Raw genomic sequence first — 27,981 nt, 5'->3', positions numbered from 1 at the left:
CAGAGCTGGGAGTCTGGGAAGAGGAGTCCAGTAATTGGCTCTCCTGGATAGGACAAGGTCCCTGGCCATGATGTCCTGACACGAGGTTAGTGACCCAAAGCTGGCCTTATGAGATAGAACAGGGCTGTCCTCAACATTTACAGATAGTTAGAGTGAGGTCTGGAGCAATGGGGACCTGAAGGATCAGGAGGTCCTGTGACTCAAGATGCAAAAGGCTCTTCTAATACCTGGATGCTTCACTGAATGAAGGTGGCCTAGGAGCAGAGTGTGTGTCCTCTGTGTGCAAGAATGGGCTTTGAGAAGTGCAGTCCACATATGTAGGATATGCAGGAATAGTGACCAGGTGAGAGTGTAAAGAGAAGTTAGAAACACATTGTGCCCACAACAGATGCTGACCCTTCCCCAGGACTCTGCTCAACTCCCAGATGCCAACCCTGGCTATGGGGAAGCACCTGGAGAGACTCATACTGGCCCTATTTTGGTTCCAGGCCCAATAGTAGGACCAGACGAAGGAACTCCCAGGCCGGCTGTGGTGTGCCAGGTGGGGTGACCATGCAGGATGCCCAATGGGACCTCATTTCATTATGAAATGAAATGGTTCAGAGTTTCACAGCTGCATTCCAGCCCAGTGGCCTTGGAGGTCAACCGTTGTCCAGGATGTAACCAGGATTTTTGCCTGTGGAGCCAGCAGCTGCCTCCTCTAAACCGGATGCTAGGATTATTCCATCCGGCTCAGTCCAGCTCCATTCAGGGGCAGGGGCAACATGCTCCCTTCCGCTCCCAACTCCACTCATCTTCCTGGGTCCTTCAGTGTTCGGATGCTTTGGGACCCCCAGAAACACCGCAGGTGAACAAAGGTTCCCAACCACCTCACACAAACACCCTCAAAAGACTGAGCTCACTGAGGAAAGGGTTTACTTTTTCAGGTTGTCTCCGCACACTCGGGTGCTCAGTCTCTTCCTGCGCACTTCGCCTGGGGGAACAGGGAGAGAAGAAAGAGCACAGAGAGAGCACCATGACAAAGGCAATGGTTTATTTTATGTGTGTTTCGCCTGTATATATGTAGGCTTTGCTTTATGTGTGCCTGTTGCAGCTGAGACCAGAAGGCTTTGGATCCCCTGGAACCAGAGCTATGGATGGTTGTGAGCTAAAGTGTGAGGGCCGGGAACCAGTCAGGAAGTACTGAGTGTTCTAAACCACTGCGCCACCTTCTCTCTAGCCCTGCAGTTTTAGGGTAGGGGGACTCTCCCACACCTGAAGTTTCAAAAAGCTTATTGAATCCCATCTGTGCATCCTTGGGAAGTCCCTGAAGTTTTTACTGGTAAGGAAACAGACGCCCAGAAAGGGAAGGGATCCTGACCACACTCATATATGAGCTTGTGGTAGTGAAAAGTATAGAAAAGCCAGGGCCTCAAAGTGTCCAGCTGTAGTTCCATCACACACACACACACACACACACACACACACACACACACACACACACACTGGAAGGGGTGTGATGGGGCCTGTTTCCAGGGAGAATTGGCCTCTGAAGGGATGCTAGAGGTAGGTCCAATCTAGTTCTGAGCAGCTGGTACCCAGGGGCTAGGATAAAAGTCTACCCCTGTGAAGAGCCTGGAACAGACTGACTTCCAGGTTAATTCAGACTTCAGTGTGGGGCAGTGCTATCCTCTCTGGTCTCCTCCAGCAGCATTGCCCAAGTCCAAGCCTCAGGTCCTCTCAAAGGCGACCTGCGCTGGAGCACTATGCTCCTTCCTGCCCTTCTTTTTGGGATGCTATGGGCTCTGGCTAATGGGTAAGCAGCTCCCGGGGAACCTCCCAATAAGATCTTTCTGCCTGTCTATACCTAGGCTCCCTTTGGGATGCCAGGATTTTCTTTTAGCACTTTTCTATCATCCTTACTTAACCTCTCCCCTCTTTCAAGTACTTCTCCCAGAAGTCACTGGGGGCATGGATTCATAGTACAGATCTTGGTGAGAGAGGGGACAGTGCTGATATCTGTGCTCTCCTATCCCTGGAAGGCGTTGGTGTGAGCAGATAGAGACTGTCCATGTGGAAGAGGAAGTAACTCCTCGTCAGGAGGACCTGGTACCCTGCACCAGTTTGTATCATTATAGCCGCCTAGGCTGGCAGCTGGACGTGTCCTGGAGCGGCCGTGTGGGGCTCACCAGGCCCCCAGCACTTGGGCTCTGTGCAATCTACAAGTGAGTGAGGGTTAGAACCTGTGCTGTCTGCCAGACAGGAAAGGAAAGAGTGACTGCAGGATATCCGGAGAGCTGGAGAGGAACGGAGAGGCGGCAGGCATTTGGGAAACAGGTTCTGGCTGGATTCAAGGAAGGGTGGAGAAAGATGATGTGGGTAGATGAGAGGGCACCATGGTGGGCACAGTATAATAGAGGAGGAAAAGTGTGATACTTCTCCCTTCCGCCACAGACTACTTTCCCAGCATTCATTCTTGCTTTGCATTTGAAAGGAAGGCCTAGAGGGTAGAATTACTTGATTGGACCCCTCAGAGTAGTTGACCAGAACTAACCTACCAAGTACTTAACTAGACCAAGACCCACCTTGCCTTATGGTGGGACTTGGCTGAATATTAACATCTCTCCCTGCTTCTCCCTGTGTAATGGGGGCAGACCCCCAGAAACCAGGCCTGCTACTTGGAACCGGACAGTGAGAGCTTGTTGTCCAGGATGGGGGGGTACTCACTGTACTGATGGTAAGTACCCACGAGGGATGGGTAGGTGGTACCTTTTGGGGTAGCAGCTGTGAAAGGGAGCCCATCTGTGATGTAGCAGAGGTGACAGCCTGAGGACACAACATGTCTAGTTGGCTCTCCAAGCCATCCAGATAATGACAAGCTGGGTATGCCCGTTCTTTTCTACCACAGCTCTTGCTGAAGCCAGCCCTAAAGGTCATTGCTTTGTGACATGGCATTGCCAACCTCTAGCAGGCTCAGCTAATTCTTCAGCAGGAAGCCTGGAGGAATGCTGTGCACGGCCCTGGGGACACAGCTGGTGGAACAGCAGCTCCCAAATGTGCCTCAGCTGTTCTAGTCAGCACCGCCCAGGTGGGTCTGTAGTCTCCAGTTCTGGAGAGAGGGTTATCCAGACCCTCATCCTCACCCTTAAGAGCTCTAGGCCTTTCCACCAGGTCCAGCCTACTCCTATGGTCTCCCCAAGGGACCATGCCCTGCCCTCACACCTCCTGCTGTACCAGGAACTGTGTCCTCACCACTGTTCCCACATTGAGAGGCTCACACATGATGTATCTTACTCAGGCAATGCTTCCTCTGAAGGCCTCCTGCAGCCTCTGGCAGGGGCTATAGGCCAGCTCTGGAGCCAGCGCCAGCGTCCCTCAGCCACCTGTGCCACCTGGTCTGGCTTCCACTACCAAACCTTTGACGGACATCACTACCACTTCCTGGGCCAATGTACCTACTTGCTAGCTGGAGCTATGGATTCCACGTGGGCTGTCCACCTCAGACCTAGTGTCCACTGTCCCCAGCCTAGGCACTGCTGGCTGGTGAGAGAGAGAGAGAGAGAGAGAGAGAGAGAGAGAGGGAGGGAGGGAGGGAGGGAGATGACCCCAGGGAAGGTCTGGTGTGGGGTAGGGGGGAAGAGTTACACATCTGGTCCACTGCTCTCTCAGGTTCAAGTGATGATGGGTCCTGAGGAGGTATTGATTCAAGATGGAGAGGTTTCTGTGAAGGGCCAGCCAGTGCCTGTTGGGGAGCCTCAGCTACTCCATGGTGAGGGCCTCTTCACTCCTCTGGGGTTGTCTGCCTACTCCTGAGGCAGGGTGGCAGGCTAGGTCAGAGCTGCTGCACCCCCCTGAATGCTATTGGGAAGCTTTTGAAAATTAGGGGTCAGGAAGACATAAGCCTGGCTTACCCACTCCCTGCTGTCTTCCACTCTGACTTGGACGAGCCACTCTGTTTACCTGCCTTGAGCCTCGTGGTGAGAGTATCATCATAGCTAAGTGTATATGTGTCAGTATGGTATGAGTGGGTGAATGGAGCGTGTGTGTGTGTGTACTGTATATGTATTGCCTGTGTAGGAGTGTGTGATGTGTGTATTAATTCTGTGATGTATGTGGTTTATGTTGTATGTTGTGGTACATGGCATGTATATATAGTCTCTGTGTTATATGTGTATATGTAGTGTGAGTGTAATGTGTATAGAGTGTATGTGTGGTGTGTATAGAGTGTATGTGTGGTGTGTATAGAGTGTATGTGTGGTGTAGAGTGTACGTGTGGTGTGGATAGTGTATGTGTGGTGTGTATAGAATGTATGTGTGGTGTGTATATAGTGTAGGTGTGGTATGTATATAGTGTAGGTGTGGTGTGGATAGAGTGTAGGTGTGTGTATGTATGTCGTAGTTTACTCTCTCAAGCAGGAAACTACAGCAGGAAGCCACAGTGCAGAGCTTGGAAACTTGTGTGAATTCTTTCCCTGTGCAGTTTAGACCCTGATCATGAGATGGGAGTGTGACCCCTGGGACTGAATAACCCTATCCTCTTTCCAGGGATGAGCCTGCAGTGGCAAGGAGATTGGCTGGTGCTCTCTGGGGGCCTGGGGGTTGTTGTGAGACTAGACAGGTCCAGTTCCATCACCATCTCCGTGGACCATGAGTTCTGGGGACGGACACAGGGCCTCTGTGGGCTTTACAATGGCAGGCCAGACGGTATGTGAGGTGTAGTTTGGTTGTTTGGAGGAGAGAAGGGGGGAGAGAGAGGGAAGAATGGAGGGAGAGAGGGATGAAGGAAAGAGACTTGGGACTCCAGGTCTAGCATTGTCTTCAACTTTCCTCAGATGACTTTGTGGAGCCGGGAGGGGGATTGGCTATGCTAGCTGCTACCTTTGGGAATTCATGGAAGCTCCCTGGCTATGAGGTGAGACCTAGCTCCTACTATTTTCCTGGGGTCTCCAGGGACACACAGGTTCCAGGCCCCATAGGGAGCCTGGTAGTTGCTGTGTAATGACGATCCTCAGTCCTCCCTGTTGTAGACACTGAGCAGCTCTTCGTGGGCTGACTGAGGCCCTGGCTCCTCTTTCTCTGAGCTGGGCCTGTCACCTTGCTGTCCCCCACAGCTCTGGTCTAGTGGGTATGACAGTTGGGTCTGGAGGCAGCAATGAGGACAGTGGTCACTTTCCTGTTTTTCTGGTTGATGTCCCTCATCCCTGCTTGCTGGTCTGTCTCTGTCCTCAGCCCGGGTGTCTGGATGCGGTGGAGGTGGCCCGGGGCTGTGAAGGCCTCCTAGAAGGTACATTAACTGACCTGGAAGCCAGCAAGCTTCAAGCTCAAGCCCAGGACATGTGCCATCAACTGCTGGAGGACCCATTCTGGCAATGTCATGGGCAGGTATGGGTGAGATGGAGTGCTGACTAGTGGATGCTTAAGAGGCGCCAGCTGCGTGATCTGGTCCTGCCATTGGCTGCCATTTCTCTGTCTTTGGTTTTACCTTTGGGAATGAGATGGCTGTCCTTGTGACTCTTGAGGAACCTTCTAGCACTTACCGTGTTTGGCTTCAAGTTGAGATGTCAAGGGAGAGGAGACAGGAGACCTTGGTGAGGAAAGGCATTTGCTGCCTGAGGAGTTCCCTTTCTTACAGGTTGCTCCTGATGAGTACCGTGAGACCTGCCTGTTTGCCTACTGTGTTGGAGCCACAGCAGGCAGTGGCCCAGAGTGGCAACTGGAGGCTGTGTGTGCCACCTTTGCCAACTATGCCCAGGCCTGTGCCAGGCAGCACATTCATGTGCACTGGAGGAAGCCTGGCTTCTGTGGTATGCTGGGTCTGCCTACCCCAAACTAACCAAGACCCTTGAGTGACCTAAGGGCTCCCTGGCTGTCTCCCATGGCCTGTTAGGTTTGCAAAGCCAACTCCTCATGGGCCAATATTTTTGTTCCTACAGAACGTTTGTGTCCGGGGGGGCAGCTCTACTCTGATTGTGTCTCATCCTGCCCACCCAGCTGCTCAGCAGTAGCCCAGGGAAAGGAGGGGTCTTGTGGGAAAGAGTGTGTGAGTGGCTGTGAGTGCCCCGCCGGCCTCTTCTGGGATGGTGCCCTCTGTGTGCCTGCTGCCCACTGCCCCTGCTACCACCGGCGCCAGCGCTACGCCCCTGGTGACACTGTGAAACAGCAGTGCAACCCTTGGTGGGTCTTTGGGCCATGTCCTGATACTTTTCTTTGTGCTGTCTCTGAAATCTACCCCTCCCAATAACCAGCCCATTCTGGGGTCTCCCACCCAGTGACCTGTGATATTTTCTGGCATGACTGATGACTATCCAGTTCTACTGGGTGGGTGTGCCAGGGGAGAGAAAGAGTCAATACCCTGGAATGGAGCTGACGGGTGCACTGTCCTATCCTCTATGTCTTTAGTGTGTGCCAGGATGGCCACTGGCACTGTGCCCAAGCCCTATGCCCTGCTGAGTGTGCAGTGGGTGGTGACGGGCATTACTTCACCTTTGATGGGCGGAGCTTCTCCTTCAGGGGCAATCCTGGTTGCCACTACAGCCTAGTACAGGTGAGCAGACAACCTACTTCAGGAAGGGGATTTTGTTAGAGTGGGGGCCTCACAAGGGAGTCCTGAGGGGAGATGACTGTAACCAAGTAAGTCTTTAAAGTAATAGGTGTAACATATAGCTCCTTGCAAGAAGAGTCGAATAGCCGTGCTGGTGGGAGAATGGCTGCCGGCACACACCTTCCCCCCCTCCTCCACACCATCCTTTCTAGTCCCTACCTCTCCTAACTGGCCATCCTAGGCCATCCACAGGATTAAACACATCTTCATAGACCCTTTTACATATGGGACACACTGGACTTGTCACAGTCAGGAGAAAGAAGGGACTCTTCACAATAATGTTGAAGCTTCCCAAGTTTGGCACGCATTTTTTCCCATCCTTCGGAAGATTGATCAGTGATTTCTCAAGTTTAGTGTTGGACTACTGTAGTTTCTTTACTTGCTCCTCCTTGCCTGGGCGAGAGTGGGGTGAGGAAATCAAGGGAGAACAGAGTCAACAAGCTGGTGTGTTATCCAGGGCAACTGTCTCCCCAGTCACCTGGCCAAAGATGTATGAGGTATCAACACACAGATGGAGGCTATATGCCACACACACACACACACACACACACACACACAAACCTCCTCACCATATACACTCACGTCTATTCACCTGTGTCAGTCCCCGGTGAGGTAAGCACATCTCGCCTCACAGAATCTGTTTGGCTAGCACCTGTCTAGGGTAAGAGCTGAAGTTACCTGAGGCTTCCTTATGGGTCCTCCACACAATCTGACCATCCTGTCTACCCCAGGACTCTGTGAAAGGACAGCTGCTGGTTGTATTGGAACATGGGGCCTGTGACACTGGGAGCTGCCTCCATGCCCTCTCTGTCTTCCTGGGGAACACCCACATTCAGCTCAGATACTCAGGTAGCTCCAGCTCGGCCTCCTCGTCTAACGTGGGACCTTTATTCTCTGGAGAGTAGACAACTCTGCAGTCTACTTCTTTGGGGTACCAGCTGGGCTTCTTGTCCCTTGTCCTTACTCTGCATACTCAGGCCTCCCAGGTACCTGCCCTCTATACACCCCTCTTTGTATTCCTATAACTGTCCCTTTTAGATTCCTGCACCTGAACTTACTACCCAGATGCTCTCATCCCAGAGGCATCTTCTGCTGGTCTTCAGGGGTAAAGTCATACAGTTTTAAGAGTTGGAAAGGCCTTGGGCACGAGCAGAAGGCTAACCCCTCTCAGCAACTATCCCTCCAAACTCTGTCAAGCCCAGACCTGCTGCTGGCTCTCTTTACCCAAGTCCTCCCACACACTAACCACACAAGCAAAGTGATATACAGAAATGCATGTTGATGATGTGGTTCTTGAGCTATTTTAGGGTGGTCTCTGGTAAAACAGGTGCCCTCTGGGAGTCATGCTAGTTTCTCCATCATCCCACGCTGACACAAGCCCCCCATTTTCTTGCCAAGTCCCTCTTGCAGCCTCTTTCTTCCACAGACTCTCCATCACATGGTTAGGCCTCTCTTCCAGGAGCTGTGCTGGTAGATGGGCAAGATGTAGACTTGCCCTGGACTGGTGCTGAGGGCCTCAATGTTTCCCATGCGTCTTCTACGTTCTTGTTATTGCGCTGGCCTGGGGCCTGGGTTCTCTGGGGAGTGGCTGACCCTGCAGCATACATCACCCTGGACCCCCATCATGCCTTCCAGGTATGTTAAGAAGCCGGTGAACGTCTGGGCCAGGGTAGGTAAGATTGTATTTCACTTTTATGTGTCTTCCTTGGCTCAGGTGCAGGGTCTGTGTGGCACTTTTACCTGGAAGCAACAGGATGACTTTCTGACACCGGCTGGAGACATAGAGACTAGTGTCACTGCCTTTGCCAGCAAGTTCCAAGTGTCAGGTGATGGAAGGTGCCCCTTGGTGAACAACACCTCAATGCTCTCCTGTGGTACTTACTCTCAGCGCCTCACTTTCGCAGAGGCGGCCTGTGCCATCCTTCATGACCATGCCTTTCAGGTACTAAGGTGTCCTTCTCTTTTGCCCATAATAAGATCAAGGATCCAAAATGCAAGAAAGAGTTCAAGGGCACAGGGAGGCAGTAGTGGGACCCCCAAAGGAATGAGATCCATGAAGAAAGAACTACCTCTTTTCTTTTTGCCCCAAGGAGTGTCATGGCCTAGTAGACAGGGAACCATATCGATTGCGATGCTTGGAGGCTGTGTGTAGCTGTGCCCCTGGGAGGGACTGCCTGTGCTCTGTGCTCTCTGCCTACGCACGCCACTGTGCCCGGGAGGGCATCCTGCTGCAATGGAGGAATGAGACCCTGTGCTGTGAGTTTCTCCACTCAGTCAACCCTAACCTAGGCCCCTCACCTCCCTCTTCCCAGTGCCCCGCCCCCACATCGGCAGAGGAGCTGGAGTGGTTCTTTCTCCTGTAGAGGTACAGGGACTTGAGGTCCAGACAAGGTGGCTAGGCTTCTGATTTGCATGAATTCCTTTGTCTAGCTGTCCCATGTCCTGGTGGCCAGGTGTACCAGGAGTGTGCCCCACTGTGTGGTCACCATTGTGGGGAGCCAGAAGATTGTAAAGAGCTTGGCAGCTGTGTGGCTGGTTGTAATTGTCCCCCGGGGCTACTGTGGGACCTTGAGGGCCAGTGTGTGCCTCCCAGCATGTGCCACTGTCAACTTGGAGGCCATCGTTATGCCTTTAACACCACCACTACCATGAAAGATTGCAGCCACTGGTAAGAACTACCACCCTTGTGGCAAAGAGGAAGAGGGTGGGGGTGTGCATGGCCACAGGGATGGCAGGGTGCTGCTGATTCTGTGTCCCTGCTGTGGCACTGTCAGCTTTAGGAAGCTCTTGCATGCTCACTACATGCTGTGTTGATTTTATATCCTAACTATAGCCTAATAAAACGTGGGAGGTGAAAAACCATTCCCACTTGGTAGATGAGGACAGAGGGGCTCAGCTGGGCAGACCATTTGTTACTGAGAAGGCAAGACGAGGTCTATCTATACCTAAGGAGGCAGGGGCACAGGCTCTAGAGCATTTCAATGGCACCTCTCTCCTGCTTTGGACAAATGGTAAATGTCTTAGTCACTTTTCTGGTTTCTGTGACCAAATACCTGAAAAAGAAGCAGCTCAAGAGAGGAATCGATTATTTTACCTCATGGTCCTAGGAAACACAGCCCATCAGGGTGGGGACGTCGTGGTGGCAGGAGGTAACTGATCGTACTGTGTCCTTAGGAAGCAGGGAGAGATGAATGCAGTTATTTGGCTCACTTTCTTGTTACCCCAGGACCTCAGCCAATGAAATGGTGCTGCTCACAGTCAGGGTGGGTCTTCACACCTTAACTAACCCAATTATGAAAATCCTTCATGGACAGGACCAGAGATTAGTCTCCTCGGTGACTCTAGATCTCATCAAATTGACAGTCAAGATTAGTCATCACATCAAGGGGCTCAGTATCCTCGCCCCACTGTAGAGTTCTGAGCCCCACTGGAGCCAGACAGAAAAGGGACTGTGGATCCCAGGCATGTGGGCTTCCTGAACCGCTTGCCATCCTTGCTGGGGGCTGGGTTACTGGAAGTAGAGCTGATTGGGTCTCTAGCATTGGGGCTGGGTTCCTGCAGGGGTCCTCAGTATCTTGCTTCCTGAGAGTCACTATAGCAGACTAGGGGATGAATAGCCGGGTGAGCCTATGCTGGGCCTGGTTCTTCCATTTTTCCTTCCTCTATAGCATCTGCCAGGAGAGGGGCCTCTGGAACTGCTCAGCCCACCACTGCCCCCAACAGAGGGCACTCTGCCCCCAGGAGCTCATCTATGCCCCTGGTGCCTGTCTTCTCACTTGTGACAGCCCCAGTGGCAACCATTCCTGTCTGGCTGGAAATACTAATGGCTGTGTCTGTCCCCCTGGCACTGTTTTGCTGGTGAGACTGAAGAGGGGACCCAGGGGGCAACAAAGTGCCTCTCCCTACACAAGGATTCTGCCCTGCTCCCTAGATGGCCAAAATAGTGTTTTTACCCTTCACACAGGACAAGCGCTGTGTGTCTCCTGATCTCTGTCCCTGTCGTCACAATGGGCAATGGTACCCACCCAATGCCACCATCCAGGAAGACTGCAACATTTGGTATGCTTAATCCCGGTCACCTGTTACCATATGACCTTGTGACCCCTGACTCCCCAGGCATCACTATTTTCACTAAGAGGGGGTGAAAATGCTAGGTGGGGCAGCACATCCAGAGTGGCCTGAATTCTTCACGCTCAGGCAGGGTATGCCTGGACTATCCCTGCTGTTGATGGTTCTTCCCTGTCTCTTGCCCACAGTGTGTGCCAGGGCCAGCGCTGGCACTGCACAGGTCAGCGGTGCAGTGGATGGTGCCAGGCATCTGGTGCCCCTCACTATGTGACCTTCGATGGGCTGGCCTTTACCTTTCCTGGGGCCTGTGAGTACCTGCTGGTGAGAGAAGCCAGTGGCCGCTTCAGTGTTTCCATCCAGAACTTGCCTTGTGGGGCCAGCGGCCTCACGTGTACCAAGGCATTGGCTGTGCGTTTGGACAGCACTGTGGTGCACATGCTTAGAGGTAGCTGGGACCTATCAATTATGGCTGGGTACCACCAGAGGGTGTGGGGCAAAGCAGTGTAGCATCACAGCTCCTCAGCATGGGAAGGGCCAGGGTTCCCTCCCAGCTCCTTTCTGGGTTTGGTTATCCTATGGTGGGGTTTGTGGGAGCCAGAACTCTGGGAGGCTGTAAAATCAAAGCCCAGAGAAGACTAATGACCTACCCAAGATCACCTACACCTCCTTTCTTCTTCAGGCCAGGCAGTAACAGTGAATGGGGTAAGCATAAAGCTCCCCAAAGTCTATACGGGCCCTGGCCTGAAGCTGTACCATGCTGGCCTCTTCCTGCTGTTGACTACACGCCTGGGTCTCACTCTGCTCTGGGATGGAGGTCAGTCTCTGTCCTTATGCCCTTAGCCCACAACAGGTTTTCACACTGGCAGCTGCATTCCCCTTCTTCCCAGTGCCTGCCAAGCTCTGAGGTAGAGACAGACCCCCTGATAGCCCCCTCAGCACCAATTTCCAGTATGACAGCCAGGTCAAGATATCTGCCATCTCCCACCTTCCCAGCCTCTGCCCAGTGCCCCTTGCCCAGTGACCACCTGTGTCTTAACACCCCCTGAAAGTCGTTGGAGCGCCCATATTGTATTTTCATAACTACGTTTTTTTTTTCCATCTTACAAGCATGATCACCCCCACAAAAGAAACATTTAGGAAATACCAAGTTTTAGAAAGAAATGAAAATAGACCAGCTGACATATCTCACTACCCAAACATAAGCAGTTGGCGTTTTAGAAATATAGCTGTTATGAGAGGAACCAAAATAATCCTGTGTGGATTCGGTCCTCAGCTGAGCTACCCCAGAGCTTCTTGCCACAGAAGAGTCTCTCAGCCCATTCTGAAGCCAGTCCCCACCTGAATCTGGTCTGGAGGGGAAATTTTTCTGTCTGCCAACCTAGAGGTAGTCAGAAAACTCGCTTTCTAGTTGGCTCTTAGATGTTGCTCCAGTTATCCCTGTTGAGTGGAGGCAGCTGTGCAGGAGGCTGCTATACCCATACGTCTTTCTGCCCCAGCCTGCTGAGGGCCTGGAAGTCACGTCTTTAATGTCATTAGGAACCCGGGTCCTGGTACAACTGTCCCCCCACTTCCATGGTCATGTTGTTGGGCTGTGTGGAAACTTTGATGGTGATGCCAGTAACGACCTGAGGAGCCGCCAAGGAGTCGTGGAGCCAATGGCAGAGCTGACTGCCCATTCCTGGCGCCTCAATCCCCTGTGCCCTGAGCCACGAGACCTGCTACATCCTTGTACAGTGAGCAGGGAAGGGTAGCTAGAAGGGAGGACGGGCATAATAGCTGAGGGAGAGGGGTTGGGAGGGTAAGGGAGGGTCCACAAAAGTACCCCTGTGTTGCAGGTGAATGCCCATCGTGCGAACTGGGCCCGGGCACGCTGTGAGGTGATATTGCAGTCAATTTTTGCCCCATGCCACACAGAGGTGCCCCCGCAGCAGTACTATGAGTGGTGTGTGTACGATGCTTGTGGGTAAGAGGACTGTGCGGTGGGTGCAATTAGCATGCTCAGGTGTGTGGGGGTCTTGTGGGTAAGAAGAGTGTGCGGTGGGATCAATGGGCATGCTGAGGTATGGGGGTGTGTGATAGGCTGATGACTCCACCCCACAGCTGTGACACAGGGGGTGACTGTGAGTGCCTCTGCTCAGCCATTGCCACATATGCTGATGAGTGTGCCCGGCACAGACACCATGTGCGTTGGCGCAGCCAGGAACTCTGCCGTGAGTGTGTCCTACTCAATCCTGCCTACATTCAGCCCCTTGAAAAGTGCTTCTCCTTTCCCGCTAGACATTTAGTCATTCAAGTTCAAGTGTGACCTGGGTGACCACTTTTCTTAATGGGCCAAACATGAGGATGGCTGATGCGCAGGGCTGGCATCTTTCATCTTCCTTTGGGAGCATCCTGATAGAAGTCTTTAGCATGCATCCTCTGTGTCCCTTTGCTGTTAATTGAAGCTTTATTACCCGTGACGTTGCTTTCTGGTGCTCTTGGGCCTCAGTGAGCAGAGCCTCTCTTCTCCCCATTCAGCCCTACAGTGTGAAGGAGGTCAGATGTATAAACCCTGTGGCTCCACATGTCCGCCCACCTGCCATGACCATCATCCTGAGCTCAGATGGCACTGCCAGGCCATCACTTGTGTGGAGGGCTGCTTCTGCCCTGAGGGGACACTTCTGCATGGTATGTCACTGGGGAGAGGACAGTAAGACTGGGTAAAGGCTACAAAAGTTAGCTGGGTCTTCTTTGTTTTGACTCCTGTGCTCTGTGCTCTCAGGAGGAGCTTGTGTGGAGCTGGCTGCCTGTCCCTGTGAGTGGCAGGGCAGTTTCTTCCCACCAGGGACTGTGCTGCAAAAGGACTGTGGAAACTGGTGAGTGGGAGGCCCAGGAAAAGCCTGTGCTCTTGCACTGAACAGGCTGACCCACGGCTAATGCCGGACCTCCATGTGCTCAGCACGTGTCAGGAAAGCCAGTGGCACTGTGACCGTGATGGTGCCCCATGTGAGGAGGTAGAACCTGGCTGTGCAGAAGGAGAGGCTCTGTGCAGAGAGAGCGGGCACTGCGTGCCACTTGAATGGCTTTGTGACAACCAGGATGACTGTGGTGACGGCTCAGATGAGGAGGGTGAGTGTAACCTGTGTGTGGCGGTTACAGGAACTGAACTTATTGACACTACAGCATCTGGCCCCAGGGTGGCATCCTAAACCACTGCTTCCCCTCCCAGATGCTGTGACTCAAGTGACGGGCAGGAACTGAGGGACAGGGAGGGTAGTCTGGTCCTTCTTGGGCCAGAATCTTTGGCAGCACAACATCCTGAACCTGCTTGCTTGTCTCATGCCAGGCTGTGACACCTCAGTCTGTGGGGAGGGACAGATGTCTTGCCAGTCTGGCCACTGCCTGCCCCTGTCCCTGATCTGTGATGGGCAGGATGACTGTGGAGATGGCACCGATGAGCAAGGGTGCCTGTGTCCCCATGGCTTTATGACCTGTGCTGATGGTCACTGCCTGCCACCCGCCCTGCTGTGTGATGGCCATCCTGACTGTCTGAATGCTGCTGATGAAGAGTCCTGTCTGGGTGAGGAGTCTCTGCCCTGCCCCCAGACTTCTAGAAAGCCCCTCTCAAGATCTAGCTCCTCGAGTTCCCTGAGTATCCACCCTGTTCAATGCCAGGTCTCCACTCATGAAGGTGGTACCTGTGAATGATTAAGTAGAGATACCCCAAAAGAGATAGAATAAGGAGCAATCCCAGGGGCTGGATTGCCCAATGGTTAAGAATACATGTTGCTTTTCAAGAAAACCTGAAATTAGCTCCCAGCTCTCACACTGAACCTCACAACCACCTATAACTCCAGATCTAGCGGTTCTGACATATTCTTCTGCTTCCACAGGTCCCTGCACACATGTGGCATACATTCACAGACATATGCATCTTTTAAGTCTTAAAAGTTGGTAAATCTCAGGATTACCTCCTTTCTGATTGCAGGGCCGGTGAGCTGCATCTCTGGAGAGCTGTCTTGTGTTGATGGCACTTGCATTAGGACCATCCAGCTGTGTGATGGAGTTTGGGATTGCCCAGATGGAGCTGATGAGGGGCCTAGCTACTGCTCTTTGCCTTCTCTGCCTGCACCTGCTGCGGGCATTGGGAAGAACCCTTCTACCAGCTCCCCAAATACATCACCGAATCCTATGAGTAGTACCAGCCCTGGTGAGTCTTTGAGGATAAATAGAGTGAGAAGTAGGAAGCCAGAGGAGCTGCTCAGGAAGGGGATGGGTGAGTATCTCAGGAGAAAGCACCGGGTCAAATTCAGAGGCTGGGAGCTCTGGAATGAAGTGGACAGTGTTTGAAAAAGATGGAAGGTCCAGAATTGTTTCCTGGTGTTCAGGGACTCCTCTGAACAAGTGCAGGAGAAGCTAATGGATCTTCAGGGACCAAGGTAAAGCTTATAGAAAGCAAAACAGCAGCTGAATGCAAGAGAAAGTGGAACTAGGTTAGGACTGAGCATGCTCAGGTAGGAGTCAGGGGTGCTGAACCTAAAGGGTAGCTCCGGAGGAGATGTGAGGGTGAGCTGGGCCTGTAGAGTCAAGAGTCCACCCTCGTTGGTCTAAGCAACACATCCTCTGCAGTGTCCCCCTGCAGCATCTTTGAGTTCCAGTGCAACAGTGGAGAATGTACCCCTCGGGGCTGGCGCTGTGACCAGGAGGAAGACTGCACAGATGGCAGTGATGAGCTTGATTGTGGTGGGCCCTGCATGCTGCACCAGATGCCCTGTGCCCACAGCCCACACTGCGTGTCCCCTGGACAGCTCTGTGATGGAGTGACACAGTGCCCAGATGGTTCAGATGAGGACCCGGATGTTTGTGGTAAGAGTCTTACCTGACTCTGTACAGGTCCCTTCTGCTGGTGGCCTAGCAGACTGGGGCCTGGCTCTTCCCGAGCGTTTGCCACCATTGGCCTGCGCTGTGGCGGGTTGGGGCACAGCTAGATTATGATTGGGGCTATCAGAGGCTGAGTGATAGTTTTTGTTTTGTTTCTTTGATCTTTACCATGAAATCTGCCCTGGATTTTTTTTTCCTCTGTAGGCTCATGGGAGAGTAGAAAGGAATCTTTTGTATGCTCACATTTTGGCAAGAAGAAACAAGAGAGTGGGTGGTGGCAGAGGCCATGAGGGGGATTCTGTTGGAAGACTCCCACATTTACAACTTCTCCCCACCTCACCTGAGTAGAATTCTTTTGTGCCCTTATAAATCAGTACTTCATGCTCTGAGTACCTCACCAGAGAGACTATTAAGCTGTCTACCCCTTACTTTTCTCCAGAACCATTCTTTGATCCCTCCTTCTAAGGGTCCTTTGATCCAGGACAGGACAATGCCTCCTCTCCATGTCCTCTAATGCTTTCTCTGTTTGTCCTTCTGTGAGGATAGGATGGGGGTGGGGCAGGAGCACGATAGAATGCTTCTTTTAGTTAGTTTTGTTTTCTGAGACAGGCTTTCTCTGTGTAGCCTTGGCTGTCCTGGAACTCACTCTGTAGACCAGGCTGGCCTCAAGCTTGGAGATCTGCCTGGCTCTTCCTTCCAAGTGCTGGGATTAGAGGCTGAAACCACCACTGCTCCTCTGATAGGACACTTCTAATCCATAGGTTCCACCCAGTTGCCCTCATGCCAAGGCTTTTTCTCTTGTGGTTTGGCTTCCAGGCTGTGCCTGAGTCCCAAGCAGCTGTGATGGGGTCCTTGACTGTCCCCAGGGCTAGGATGAGCTGGACAGTGGTATGGTTACTGTTTTCTTGCTTTCTAGGAAATGGCTTTCATTCCTAGCTACCTGTTCTTTCTTCCCCAGAGGAGCAATCAGCCTCAGGAGGCCCCAACAGGACAGCGATTCCCTGCCCAGAATTCTCCTGCCCAAATGGCACTTGCATTGATTTCTTGCTGGTGAGAGTCTCAAGCAAGGATGGGTAGGCTGAGATTTTTTCACACGTAACCAGAAGCCTGAGCCTGTTGCTTTCCCAGGTTTGTGACGGGAGCCCAGACTGTGAATTGGCAGACGAAACAGAGCCCTCCTTGGACGAGCAGGGTTGTGGGGCCTGGGGCTCCTGGGGTCCATGGGAGCCATGCAGTAAGACCTGTGGGCCTGGCATACAGAGTCGGAACCGGAACTGCTCCACGTCCAGTCTCCAGGTGCTACAGAACTGCCCAGGCCTGCAGCACCAGTCTCAGGCCTGCTTCATGGAAGCCTGCCCAGGTGAGGGAAGAGACAACTGACAGAGGGAGTGGAGCAGTGGGTCCAAGAGACAGAGATGACAACAGAGGCTCTTAAGCCCTAGCCCAGCCTCAAAGCCTGAACCCCCAGCACATATACTGTCTTGGCCTTCCTTGCAGTGGATGGTGAATGGAGCTCCTGGTCTCCCTGGTCTCTGTGTTCTGAACCCTGTGGGGGCACCATGACACGGCATCGGCAATGCCGGCCACCCCAGAATGGGGGCCGAGACTGTGCCCTGTTGCCTGGAAGCACTCGTAGCACCAACCAGACCAGTAAGTAAAGGGGGAGAGGGCACAAGTTAGGGTACGAGGCAGATGACTGGATGCTAAGTAGGTAGGTAGACACTGGAGGAGGAGACCTCTGTGTAGACACTGGAGGAGGAGACCTCTGTGTAGAAACTGGGGGAGGGGACCTCTGTGTAGACACTGGAGGAGGGGACCTCTGTGTAGAAACTGGGGGAGGGGACCTCTGGGTAGACACTGGGGGAGGGGACCTCTGTGTAGAAACTGGGGGAGGGGACCTCTGGGTAGACACTGGGGGAGGGGACCTCTGGGTAGACACTGAGGGAGTGGGAGAAGACAGCAGGAACAGAGGGTTGCTGTGGGTACTGTGGGCATGGGAGACATTGAAGATATGGGGGCTTGTGGTGGATGCAGAATGTAATGGATACTGGGTCTTTGCTGTAGATGCCCCTCTTTAAGCTCTGACTTTGTCCTTACGCACTTTCAGGTCCCTGTCCTCAGGAGGGCTGCCTCAATGCCACTTGCATTGGGGAGTTGGTATTCCAGCCTTGCGCCCCCTGCCCTCTGACTTGTGATGATATTTCTGGCCAGGCCCTGTGCTCTCCTGACAGGCCCTGCAGCAGCCCAGGTGAGGGGGTACTGGACTGGGTCTGTTGAGGCCTTGCTTTGCCTAATGCCTAACACTGGGCTTTGCCTAGGTTGCTGGTGCCCAGAAGGAAAGGTGCTGAGCATTGAGGGTCAGTGTGTGAGGCCCAGGCAGTGTCCCTGCTTGGTGGACGGTACCCGCTACTGGCCTGGACAACGCATCAGGATGGACTGCCAGATCTGCTTCTGCCAGGATGGGCAGCCACACCGCTGTCGGCCCAATCCAGAATGTGCTGGTAAGCCTCTCTTCAGGCCCTTCCCTGGGGGGGCCTGCTTCCGGTCTAGACCACCAAACCTTGACTTCTGTCATCTCTTAGTGGATTGTGGATGGTCTTCCTGGTCCCCTTGGGCAGAATGCCTGGGCCCCTGCAGCAGCCAGAGCCTCCAGTGGTCTTTCCGGAGCCCTAATAACCCACGCCTCTCCGGCCATGGTCGCCAGTGCCGTGGCATCCACCGAAAAGCCCGCAGGTACAGGGTAGGGATACAATCTATCATCTACCTCTGCTTAGGAGGTAGATTCCGATTCCCTCTTTGAAATAAGTATTTCACATCTGCAGGAGACCCCAGACTAGCAACCCATTTTCTGACCCCCACCCTACCCCAGTTGACACCTCAGCTGTCTTTTTCTACTTCAGTTTTGTACCTGCTAGATCCAGGAGCCAGCAGACAGAACCTACAAACAGAGCTTGAGCAATCCAGTGGCAAGAATGGGTCTCTGTGTCTCTAGCGGGTGGGGAGTGCATCTAGTGAGGCTTGCAGAGGCATAGTTATTTCAGCTTTTCTGGGACAGGCTGTGTTTACCTACAGTGTTGGCCCAAAGTGTTTCCCTTCCCTATGGAACAGGGATAGAGTGGGATTATAGCATGACCAATCATTTACCAAGGACTTTCTTAGTTTTATGACTGACAGTCACAAGCTTAGGAGTGCCCTTTGTCCAACAAGTAGGGTGGGGGCATCTTTGAGTGTTCTCTAGGATCTGGAACTATGTCTCCCATCTCAGGTGCCAGACAGAGCCTTGTGAGGGCTGTGAACAGTGGGGCCTCATGTACCATGTCGGGGAACGCTGGCGTGGGGGGCCCTGCACAGTGTGTGAGTGTCTGCACAGGAGTACCACACGCTGCTCTCCCTATTGCCCAATAGGGAGCTGTCCCCAGGTGAGGGTTCTGGGAAAATGGAGAGGGCGGAGCCTGGAGAGGTGATATGGACCAGTTAGGTTCGGGGAAACTGTGTGGCTCTGTAATGGACAAGTGGCTTGGCTTATATGTTCCCACAGGGCTGGGTCCTGGTGGAGGGAATGGGAGAGTCATGTTGCCACTGTGTGCTGCCTGGTGAGTGGGACTGGAGGGAAGCAGAAAAGCCTCAAGAAGAGAAGAATCCACTGAGGCTATGACAGGGAGCCGTGGTGGGGTTTCCTTATCCTGAAGGTGTATTTATAAGTTGATGAGGCTAGCACTCACTTAGCACGTTCAGTTACATAGCTTGTCCACAGCACACCGGGTCTCTCCCTAATGCCTACGTAGGTTAGAAACTGCACCTGTTCCACACTCATCATCAAGTTGTTTTGGCCTGGGGGGGTTTTATTCTGTTCTTTAATAGTGAGTAGAGGCAAAAAGCCCCAGTTCACACACAGGGAAGGAAGGACCCTTCCCAGCTGGTGTTTGTCCCTGAGAAGCCACGAGAGAGAATGTGTCCCAGGAAGTGTGCAGGGGCATGAGTGAGTCCTGGGTTGGTGGCTGGGTCTCTGCACAGGAAAGAACCAGACAGTGATCCCAGTGACCACGCCTGCCCCTGCTCCTACGCCAAGTCCTCAGGTTGGAGCCCCTCTGGTCACCTATGCGCTGCCTCCCATGGCAGGTAAGTCGAGTGCTATTTTGGATGCTGAGAGGGACTACGCTAGCAATTGCCAGACCTTTAGAGAAACAGGATCTTTGGCACAGTGCTCTGCCCTACACACATTGCATGTGGTGGAGTCACCCATCCCAAGTTGCATTCCCCAGCTCTGCCCCCCTTGTTCCATTTTTCTGTCCTCTGTATTGCAGTTCCCCTTGTGCTCCCTAGTTGCCCCTGATACCCTCTGTTTTGCCTTACTCTAGCCTACCTTTCTTTCTCTCCTGTACCCAGATGCTTGCTATTCTCCCCTGGGCCTGGCCACACTGCCCATGCGGGCACCATCCCAGCACCTGGAAGCTCCCACGGCAGGGCCTGGCCCCAGAGAAGATGCTTATGCTGAGTGGCATACCCAGCCACTCTATCTGCAGCTGGACCTGCTTCAGCCTCGGAACCTAACTGGTTAGTGAGGAGGAGGGGACAGGATGGGATGGGGGAGGGTGGCTGTCTCATTGCTGACCTTTGCCCTGTCCTTGTCCTCCTCAGGCATCATCGTGCAGAGGGCTGGCGCCTCTGCTGCTTATGTCTCTAGTTTGTCCCTCCAGTTCAGCAGTGATGGTCTTCAGTGGCACAACTATCTCAACTCTCTGTCTAGTACCCTGCCTCTACCCAAGGTACAGTGCCCTGGGGCAGGTGGCCCAACAAGTCCCTTTATAGATATCAGAGTCATTGTCCCCAAGGCACTTTCATTCCCCTGGGGGACAGTTCTTGCTTTAGACATCTGTGGGACACCTACTAACTAGCAGAGACTCTGTAGAGTCGGGAGTCCAGGGACATCTGAGAACTCCAAAGTGGCTTAGAATCTGCACACATACTCCTCTGTACCAGCTTGTGATGGAGCAGGATAGGAACACAGCTAGTTCCCAGAGGCCCTTGGGAGCATGGGTCTGCAGCAGCCTCTTCATAGAGCTATTGTTTTAGGAGTAGGCATTCTCTCCAGGACAACAGGTCCTTGCAGCCATAGGACTCAGTTCACTCCATTCTCCTTAAAGAGCATCTGCTTTTTGTGGGAGTACTATCTATGCCATGAGGGTTGGGGGACTCGGGAGGAAGTTACAATGGCGGCTTGAGCAAGAGGTGAGACGTAGGCAACAAGTAATATCTTCCACAGCCTTCTCCAGAGAGCTCAAACTACATGGTCCCTGAGGTACGGACATTCGACCAGATGGTACAGGCAAGGTACATCAGGGTGTGGCCACATGGTGGCCACCTCAGAGACAACAATCAGCACGACATCTTCCTGTGGGTGGAGCTACTGGGCTGTAAGCCAGGTACAGGTCAGCTTGGGAGCTGGAGGGACAAGGGTGGGTTGTGTGATGTCAGGAGTCCTTAGTAGTATATTTCCACAGTGTCTCCGCTGGCACCCCTATGTCCAGGGACCAGGCATCACTGTGCCAGTGGTGAATGCACCCTAAAGGGTGGACCATGTGATGGTGTTGTGGACTGTGAGGATGGCTCTGATGAGGAAGGCTGTGGGCCCCTCAGTGCAAGCACTACTAGCAGGTATACCCTGGCCTTGGGCTGACCCAGGTGGAAAGGTGAATGGGAGGAGCCCTGACTTGCCTTCCCAAGCCATGACTGTTGGGGAGTCATAACTTGGTGCCCTTGAGCCCTTACCACCATAAGAGTCTTGGGTTCTGTACATTCTCCTGATATCAGGAGTTTAGCAACTCTCAAAGGTTGTTCCCTGAGCTAAGACCACCACCACCATGAAGCAGGATAGATGGGAGTCATTCAGTAGGAGTGCTTTATCCATCCTCTGGTGATCATGGCGTGATCAAGCTGAGACCACTGTTTGAGCTCACCTTTGTCCAGTCTTAGTGGGCAGTGCCCCTCCTGAATGCCCTACCCCGATCCCGTTAGGATGGGAGATTCCCTGGAGTCCACTTGGTGGTTTTTCTTCCTAGAATCCATTCCACGGCCAGGACCCCAGCCATCTCCCCCACTCATCTTCTATTCCATCCAAGGGAGGTGAGTGGGAACTTGAGTTTCACTGCCTCAGCACTGCACTTCCTGCATCTACATCGTTCTCCCTCTGTATGAATCCAGTGGCTTTTCCTCCACCTTGTGCTTCCTGATGCTATCCTGTCAGGCTTTCAGTCCTGGGAGCCAGCGTGGTGTGAGGTAGAGTGTTGAGTGCCGGAGGGACAGAGAGGTACAGAGATGGACAGGGCAGAGCAGAGCACCCGTGTGGTGCAGTCTGGGTGGCAAAGCTCTGTCACGTGTGAGGAGACACCAGAGCATCTGCTTTTGAAATCTATGCCTGGGTTCCCCAGAGGCATCTGGGACAAAGCTTGAAGGATGGGGATATCTGTGACACAAAGGGACAGGGCACTTTCCATTGACAAACAACCTGCTCAGGGCACTGGGGAGGCTTTGGGGGAAGAGATAGAATGGTTGCATAGGTGGGCCAGTGAGGGTATGGGACAGTGTCTACCTTGCCGGGGAGATTAGCTTCATCATGAGTTCTGTGGGCCAGTGCGTTGGGATAGTCAGCCTATTTACCTTGCAGGAAAATCACCTCTGTCCTCAGCTCTGAGATTCTGGAAACAAATTGAGGTGGGAAGGAGGAGACTGTGACTTGCTGGAAAAAGATGGGCCAGGTGGAGCTTCCCTGGAGGTCTTCCCTGGAGCAGAGTGGCTAAGCTCTCTTTCTCTGTAGGGTCTGGCAGACATGGAACACCAGCAGCCCAAGCAAGAATCATCCATGCCTAGTGCAGGTGTGTGCGCAGACTCCAAACCCCTCCCCAAATCCCTGCCCTTGTCATAACTTGCCCTTCTAGAGTGAAGGAAATGGTATTCCAGAGGCTGAAACCCCCTGTCCTCCCAGTTCTCCTAAGACCAGAGAGCTATAGGCAAAAGAGACACCACTCACCAGGTATATGGCCGGGCTCTGACCTGCTCAGCTTACTAGACCTAGAATGTGAGATCTGAGGAGACAAAGACAGTTTGTAAAGCCATGCAATTGTCTCTATGGCTGCAGCCTCCAGCCCCTATCCTGGACCAGACTCCTTGAGAAAGTTGAGATACCACCTGGCCCCATTTTTGTCTTTCTGCTCACTTAACCATGATATTAGGTGTTATTCTAACCTGTTTGATGGCAACAAATGCCCTAAGTGGGCATGAGAGTAGATAGGATGCCCATCTTAAGATACTTCTAAGCAGTAAAAGGGACTCCCTGCCCAGCATGTACCAGCTTCTCCATGGTTACTGACCAGCCACCTGCACCATGGTCCTCAAGGGAGCTGTCTCAATGTGGATTGGGATGGGCATGGATCACCAAGGGGCAAGCTGTGCTGACTACCCTGGGAGATATTAGACAAACCATTTCAACCCTGTGCCTCAGTTTCTTCACTATGAGAATAAGAGGCTTTTCCCTGTGAATTCTAATAGAAATTGTTCAACAGTCTGGCTGCACCATGTCTTTGTGCTTTTTGTAAAAAAAAAAAAAAAAAAAAAAAAAAATCACGTCTACAACATGTGGGCTCACGGGATGAATCCTAGTCTCATTCTAAGTCTGGTTCCAAAAAAGGCTGTCTTTGAAGATGAATATTTTGGCAGAAAATGCATGTCTGAATCTCCTTTCAGAGAGAGCTGTCAGGAAGCTCAAAATCAAGTTGTGTCTTCACATCAGTAGCAATGCCCTCATCCTGAGTCTCAGTCATGTTTGCTCCTTCTGCTGTTAGGTTTAAATGATTCTGGTTCTTCCTCACTTTTTTTTTTTTTTTTTTTTTTTTTTAAAGATCTATTTATTTAATTTGTGAGTACACTGTAGCTGTTTTCAGACGGACCAGAAGAGGGCATCTGATCACATTACAGATGGTTGTGAGCCACCATGTGGTTGCTGGGATTTGGACTCAGAACCTCTGGAAGAGCAGTCAGTTCTGTTAACAGCTGAGCCATCTCTCCAGCCCATCTTTCTCATTTCTTAATGCCTTATTTTACAGTGAACTCATACTGGGAAGTTGCTATGTCTTCATGTAACTAGAGTAGTTAGATCAGTCTGGTTTTTGGTTTTGTTTTGTTTTGTTTTTCTTCTTCTTCTTTCCCTTAACCCTCTTTCCATGCCCCTTGGGTGATAGAACCCCTTTCTTTCTTTCTTTCTTTCTTTCTTTCTTTCTTTCTTTCTTTCTTTCTTTCTTTCTTCCTTCCTTCCTTCCTTCCTTCCTTCCTTCTTTTCTTCCTTCCTTCCTTCCTTTCTTTCTTAATCTGAGGGGTCCTGTGATAGCTGTGATTTCCCTGCACTACATGGGAACCCTGGGTGCCTTCTTCAGAGTTTGTCTCACCACCTCTCATAGGCCAGGGAGCTGAGGCAGTGACGTCTCACTCCCCCTCCATCCTCAGGGGAGACAACGGGTCCTATCCGTGCTTCTGAGGGCCCTCAGCCTGTTTCAGGGCAGTCCATGCAGACACTGACCACCACCTACACCTTCCCTCCTGGAACCAAGAGCCTACAGCCAGGAATGGCAGCTGTGACAGTACGCCCTCCACACTCAGTCACGCCAGGAACTCCTGTTGGTAAGACGGCTCTATGTCATTTTTGCTAGAATAGGCCTTTCTGACTCAACTCACTCCATTTTTATTTCCCCAAGAAAGGGAGAAAGTGATGTATCCTAGACGCTAAGAAGAGAGAAGTTGGGGGCTGCTAGGACCTGACCAAGGAAGAAGTATAAGGGTGGCTGGCTCCCAAGTCAGCTGGCATCCTGTGGTGCTGTCCTGTCTGCAGGCCAAAGTGTCAGTCCCAGGCCCTTCCCACCCATGCAGTGTGGACCTGGGCAGGTGCCCTGCGATGTGTTGGGCTGTGTGGAGCAGGAGCAGCTGTGTGACGGGAGGGAGGACTGTCTTGATGGCTCCGATGAGCAGCACTGTGGTGAGCTGGAGGGACTGCATCACACACTGGAGATGGAAAGAGGGTTTCGGGTCTGGGTAGTTCATATGGCAAAGATATGGGCAAGGCTGGAACAGCAGGAAATGGAGAGAAATTGTAAAAAGGTCTAGGAGTGCCAATGTCTTTGAAGGTGACAAAGAGAATGGGCTAGGCATTGGGTCCCAGCCTGCTTTGTTAAACTTGTTTAGCTGCTGAGGATATTCAACTGTCCATCAGTCTACCTTCCCTCTTATCTGTTGATGCATCCACCCATCCATCCCCACAAACCCACCTACCCACCCATCCACTTATACATTACTCCATCCACCTCTCTATGTATCTGTCATCCACCTGTTCTTTTTAAAAATATTTTGTTGTTTTTATTTGTGTGTGTGTGTGTGTGTGTGTGTGTGTGTGTGTGTGTGTGTGTGTGTGTGTGAATGTATACCACATGTATGTGCTCATGGAGACCAGATCAAGATACTGAATTTTTTGGAATTGGAATTAAAATGGTTGTGAACCATTATGTGGATGCTGGAAACCAAATGTGATTCCTCTGGAAGAGCAAGAAGTTCTCTTAACCACTGAGGCATCTCTAACCCCCACCCATATACTCTTAAATCTACCCATCCATACACACACCCATCTTTTCATCTACACACCCATACATCTGACTGTTTATTCAATCTCTCCATCTCTCTCTCCAAATGTATATCCACTAATCTATTGACCCATGTACTTACTCCTCTTCCCACATATCCATTTGATACCTGTCTTATTATCTATCCATTGTCTGTCTGTACATTCATTTATTTACTCTTCCACCTACCTGTTTATTTACTTACCATCTACTTATCGATCCCATTCACACACTTATCTCTCCATTCATCCATGTGTCCATGTTATTCATCCATCTATCCATGTATCCACATATTCATCCATCTATCCATGTACCACATATTCATTCATCTATCCATGTATCCACATATTCATCCATCTATCCACATGGTCTACTCATCTGTCCATCATCCATCCATCCATCTTCTATCCATTTGGAGAGAGGATAACCAAGGGGAAGGACTGTTCTGCATGTACTGACTTCTCGCTGAACACTTACAAGTAGAGAAACTGCGAGAACTGTAGAGCAAAGACTTTATGTGCACTCAACCTGGGTGGGGGATGCCAGAAGCTCTGGGAGGAGTGGAAAGGCCAGAACCTCTGCTCAGCAAACTGTCCTGATCTTGGCTTTAAGTTCAAGGGACTCGGTTTCTCATCCAGCCAGAAATCATTTATGTGGCTCCCTTTTCTCCCCTCAAATTACAAATTGGCAGCAAGTGCTGAGCCCTTCACTGTGCCTACTACTGCCCTCCCTGGGTTGCCAGCCTCAAGGGCCCTCTGCTCCCCAAGTCAGCTGAGCTGTGGCAGTGGGGAGTGTCTACCCCTTGAGCATCGCTGTGACCTTCAGGTGGACTGCCAGGATGGCTCTGATGAGGATGACTGTGGTATGTGCTGGCCTGAGGCATAGTCCCGAGTGTCCTGTCCCTGTTTGAGCCCCCTTCTAAGCCCTGGTGTGCTGTCCCCTGCAGTAGACTGTGTGTTGGCACCTTGGTCTGGCTGGAGTGACTGCAGCCGCAGCTGTGGTCTGGGCCTCATCTTCCAGCACCGAGAACTGCTGAGACCTCCCCTGCCTGGAGGCAGCTGTCTGTTGGACCAGCTTCGTAGCCAGTCCTGCTTTGTGCAAGCCTGCCCAGGTAGCCTAGAACCCCAGAAGGAAGTAGGGATTGGCTGCTTGCTGTGGAAGGCCTGGTTGGTCCGTATCAAGTGATTCACCCTCAACAAATACCCTGCTATCCTTGTGCCCAGGCTTTTGGGATTCTAGCACAAGGGTATCCATTTGATCATGTGATTGCAACTTTCAAAGCATTGTCAGGATACTTACTACTCTGGCCCCCACCCACCATTTCTTGCCTGCCTAGGTAGCCCGAGGCAATGTCTTCACTCAGGGTTCTCATGCTGTAAACTGGTACTCCTTCTACATAGTCACTTCTACCTCCCTCCATCCATGTTTCCATGTGTGAGGGGGGAGGAAGAACATAAGAGGGTACTTTAAGTGACAGCTAGCTACCATTCACTTGTCCCTGGCTCCATACCTGACAGCCTTATAGACCTTTTTGTTTCTTTTGGTTTTATGGTTTTGTTTTTTGTTTTATTTTCAGAGCTGGGAACTGAACCCAGGGCCTCGTGCTTGTTAGGCAAGCACTACCACTGAGCTAAATCCCCAACCCCTTTATAGACCTTTTTGTTCAGTCACTCAGATACAGTGACTCCCAGCTTGTTCTGTGTGCTTCTGAGAGGGTACCTCTACACACACACACACACACACACACACACACACACACACACACACACACATACACACCAGGCTCTCCATAGCTCCTATATCAGGTTCCCCATCCCTGGCTTTGGTAGCTTGTTGTATCACTGCTACCAGATGTGTGCCACTTCAGGGTTTGGCCATTGTAACCTCGCCAGAGGCTGGGACTCTATCCCTGGAGTTACTAGATGGCTTTCACTGATTTTCTCACTCACGGGCAGTTTTCCACAATACAAGGACTTTAGAACTGCTAGGGTGCTGCCCTTGGCTGCCAGGCTGGTGCTCCCCCCCCCAGGGGCTGAGAGAGGCTTCCTGATCTGGCCTTCCACTCTCTACATAGCCTGTCTCCTTGGGGTCTTTCTGGGGGATCCCCTTCTTCCCCTACAGTGGCTGGGGCATGGGCAGAGTGGGGGCCCTGGGAGCCTTGCAGTGTCTCCTGTGGAGGTGGCCACCAGAGTCGCCAGAGGAGCTGTGTGGACCCTCCACCCAAGAATGGCGGTGCCCCATGTCCTGGGCCTTCCCATGAAAAGGCACCCTGCAACTTGCAGCTCTGCCCAGGTGACACAGGTAAAGGGAAGTTGGCTGGGAGGGACACCTCCACAGTAGAGTCCCAGGGCTTGTCTCAGGATCTTCTGGTGCCCACCCCACTTGAGCTCTTCTCCCTCCAGACTGTGAGCCAGGCCGTGTGCATGTGAATGCTGAGTTGTGCCAGAAGGGACTAGTACCCCCATGTCCACCCTCCTGCCTGGACCCCGAAGCCAACAGAAGCTGCAGTGGGCACTGTGTGGAAGGTGAGGCAGAGCCAGAAAGTGGAAGTAAGAGGTGCCCTCCCAATCTCAGCACTGTCCCTAAGTGACTTTTCCTTGCACCCAGGATGCCGCTGCCCTCCTGGGCTCTTCCTTCAGGACTCTCACTGTCTGCCCCTCTCTGAATGCCCCTGTCTGGTGGGCCAAAAACTGATGCAGCCCGGGCTGGCCTTCCTGCTGGACAACTGCAGTCAATGGTGAGCACCTACACCAAGGGGTGGTGCTAATTCAAGGTTGAGTACTGGGACGGGAGAGGATGCTGGGCCAGGAAAGA

At 52.3% G+C, this 27,981-nt stretch overlaps 1 protein-coding gene across 1 annotated transcript in view; it reads left to right on the top strand.

The window, feature by feature from the left end:
* Positions 1-1,745: 1,745 nt before the first annotated feature.
* The window catches only part of LOC308432603 (SCO-spondin), a gene marked incomplete at its 5' end in the record, with an annotated part of 52,778 nt that continues 26,542 nt past the window's right edge, over positions 1,746-27,981 (top strand). Inside the window, 52 exons of the mRNA XM_080932382.1 lie at positions 1,746-1,795; positions 2,022-2,204; positions 2,634-2,716; positions 2,888-3,067; positions 3,278-3,522; positions 3,649-3,748; positions 4,525-4,683; positions 4,812-4,891; positions 5,209-5,361; positions 5,612-5,783; positions 5,913-6,153; positions 6,379-6,523; positions 7,312-7,429; positions 8,040-8,215; positions 8,295-8,522; positions 8,671-8,836; positions 9,011-9,248; positions 10,249-10,438; positions 10,545-10,639; positions 10,837-11,093; positions 11,328-11,462; positions 12,185-12,381; positions 12,484-12,611; positions 12,749-12,858; positions 13,166-13,315; positions 13,410-13,503; positions 13,587-13,756; positions 13,974-14,207; positions 14,616-14,837; positions 15,257-15,493; positions 16,467-16,558; positions 16,637-16,868; positions 17,006-17,158; positions 17,616-17,756; positions 17,827-18,009; positions 18,091-18,241; positions 18,774-18,927; positions 19,047-19,101; positions 19,523-19,627; positions 19,895-20,062; positions 20,147-20,274; positions 20,772-20,922; positions 21,010-21,163; positions 21,568-21,631; positions 22,323-22,382; positions 24,010-24,178; positions 24,387-24,530; positions 25,859-26,029; positions 26,114-26,278; positions 27,289-27,468; positions 27,570-27,692; positions 27,775-27,904. Of these exons, the coding sequence (XP_080788508.1) occupies positions 1,746-1,795; positions 2,022-2,204; positions 2,634-2,716; positions 2,888-3,067; positions 3,278-3,522; positions 3,649-3,748; positions 4,525-4,683; positions 4,812-4,891; positions 5,209-5,361; positions 5,612-5,783; positions 5,913-6,153; positions 6,379-6,523; positions 7,312-7,429; positions 8,040-8,215; positions 8,295-8,522; positions 8,671-8,836; positions 9,011-9,248; positions 10,249-10,438; positions 10,545-10,639; positions 10,837-11,093; positions 11,328-11,462; positions 12,185-12,381; positions 12,484-12,611; positions 12,749-12,858; positions 13,166-13,315; positions 13,410-13,503; positions 13,587-13,756; positions 13,974-14,207; positions 14,616-14,837; positions 15,257-15,493; positions 16,467-16,558; positions 16,637-16,868; positions 17,006-17,158; positions 17,616-17,756; positions 17,827-18,009; positions 18,091-18,241; positions 18,774-18,927; positions 19,047-19,101; positions 19,523-19,627; positions 19,895-20,062; positions 20,147-20,274; positions 20,772-20,922; positions 21,010-21,163; positions 21,568-21,631; positions 22,323-22,382; positions 24,010-24,178; positions 24,387-24,530; positions 25,859-26,029; positions 26,114-26,278; positions 27,289-27,468; positions 27,570-27,692; positions 27,775-27,904 (8,009 nt within the window). The remainder of the gene's footprint in view (positions 1,796-2,021; positions 2,205-2,633; positions 2,717-2,887; positions 3,068-3,277; positions 3,523-3,648; positions 3,749-4,524; positions 4,684-4,811; positions 4,892-5,208; positions 5,362-5,611; positions 5,784-5,912; positions 6,154-6,378; positions 6,524-7,311; positions 7,430-8,039; positions 8,216-8,294; positions 8,523-8,670; positions 8,837-9,010; positions 9,249-10,248; positions 10,439-10,544; positions 10,640-10,836; positions 11,094-11,327; positions 11,463-12,184; positions 12,382-12,483; positions 12,612-12,748; positions 12,859-13,165; positions 13,316-13,409; positions 13,504-13,586; positions 13,757-13,973; positions 14,208-14,615; positions 14,838-15,256; positions 15,494-16,466; positions 16,559-16,636; positions 16,869-17,005; positions 17,159-17,615; positions 17,757-17,826; positions 18,010-18,090; positions 18,242-18,773; positions 18,928-19,046; positions 19,102-19,522; positions 19,628-19,894; positions 20,063-20,146; positions 20,275-20,771; positions 20,923-21,009; positions 21,164-21,567; positions 21,632-22,322; positions 22,383-24,009; positions 24,179-24,386; positions 24,531-25,858; positions 26,030-26,113; positions 26,279-27,288; positions 27,469-27,569; positions 27,693-27,774; positions 27,905-27,981) is intronic.

This window comes from Micromys minutus, assembly GCF_963924665.1.
Source record: "Micromys minutus genome assembly, chromosome: 18".
NCBI lineage: Eukaryota > Metazoa > Chordata > Mammalia > Rodentia > Muridae > Micromys > Micromys minutus.
Note: the sequence above shows the minus strand (reverse complement) of the source record. Positions and strands in the feature narration are given on the sequence as shown.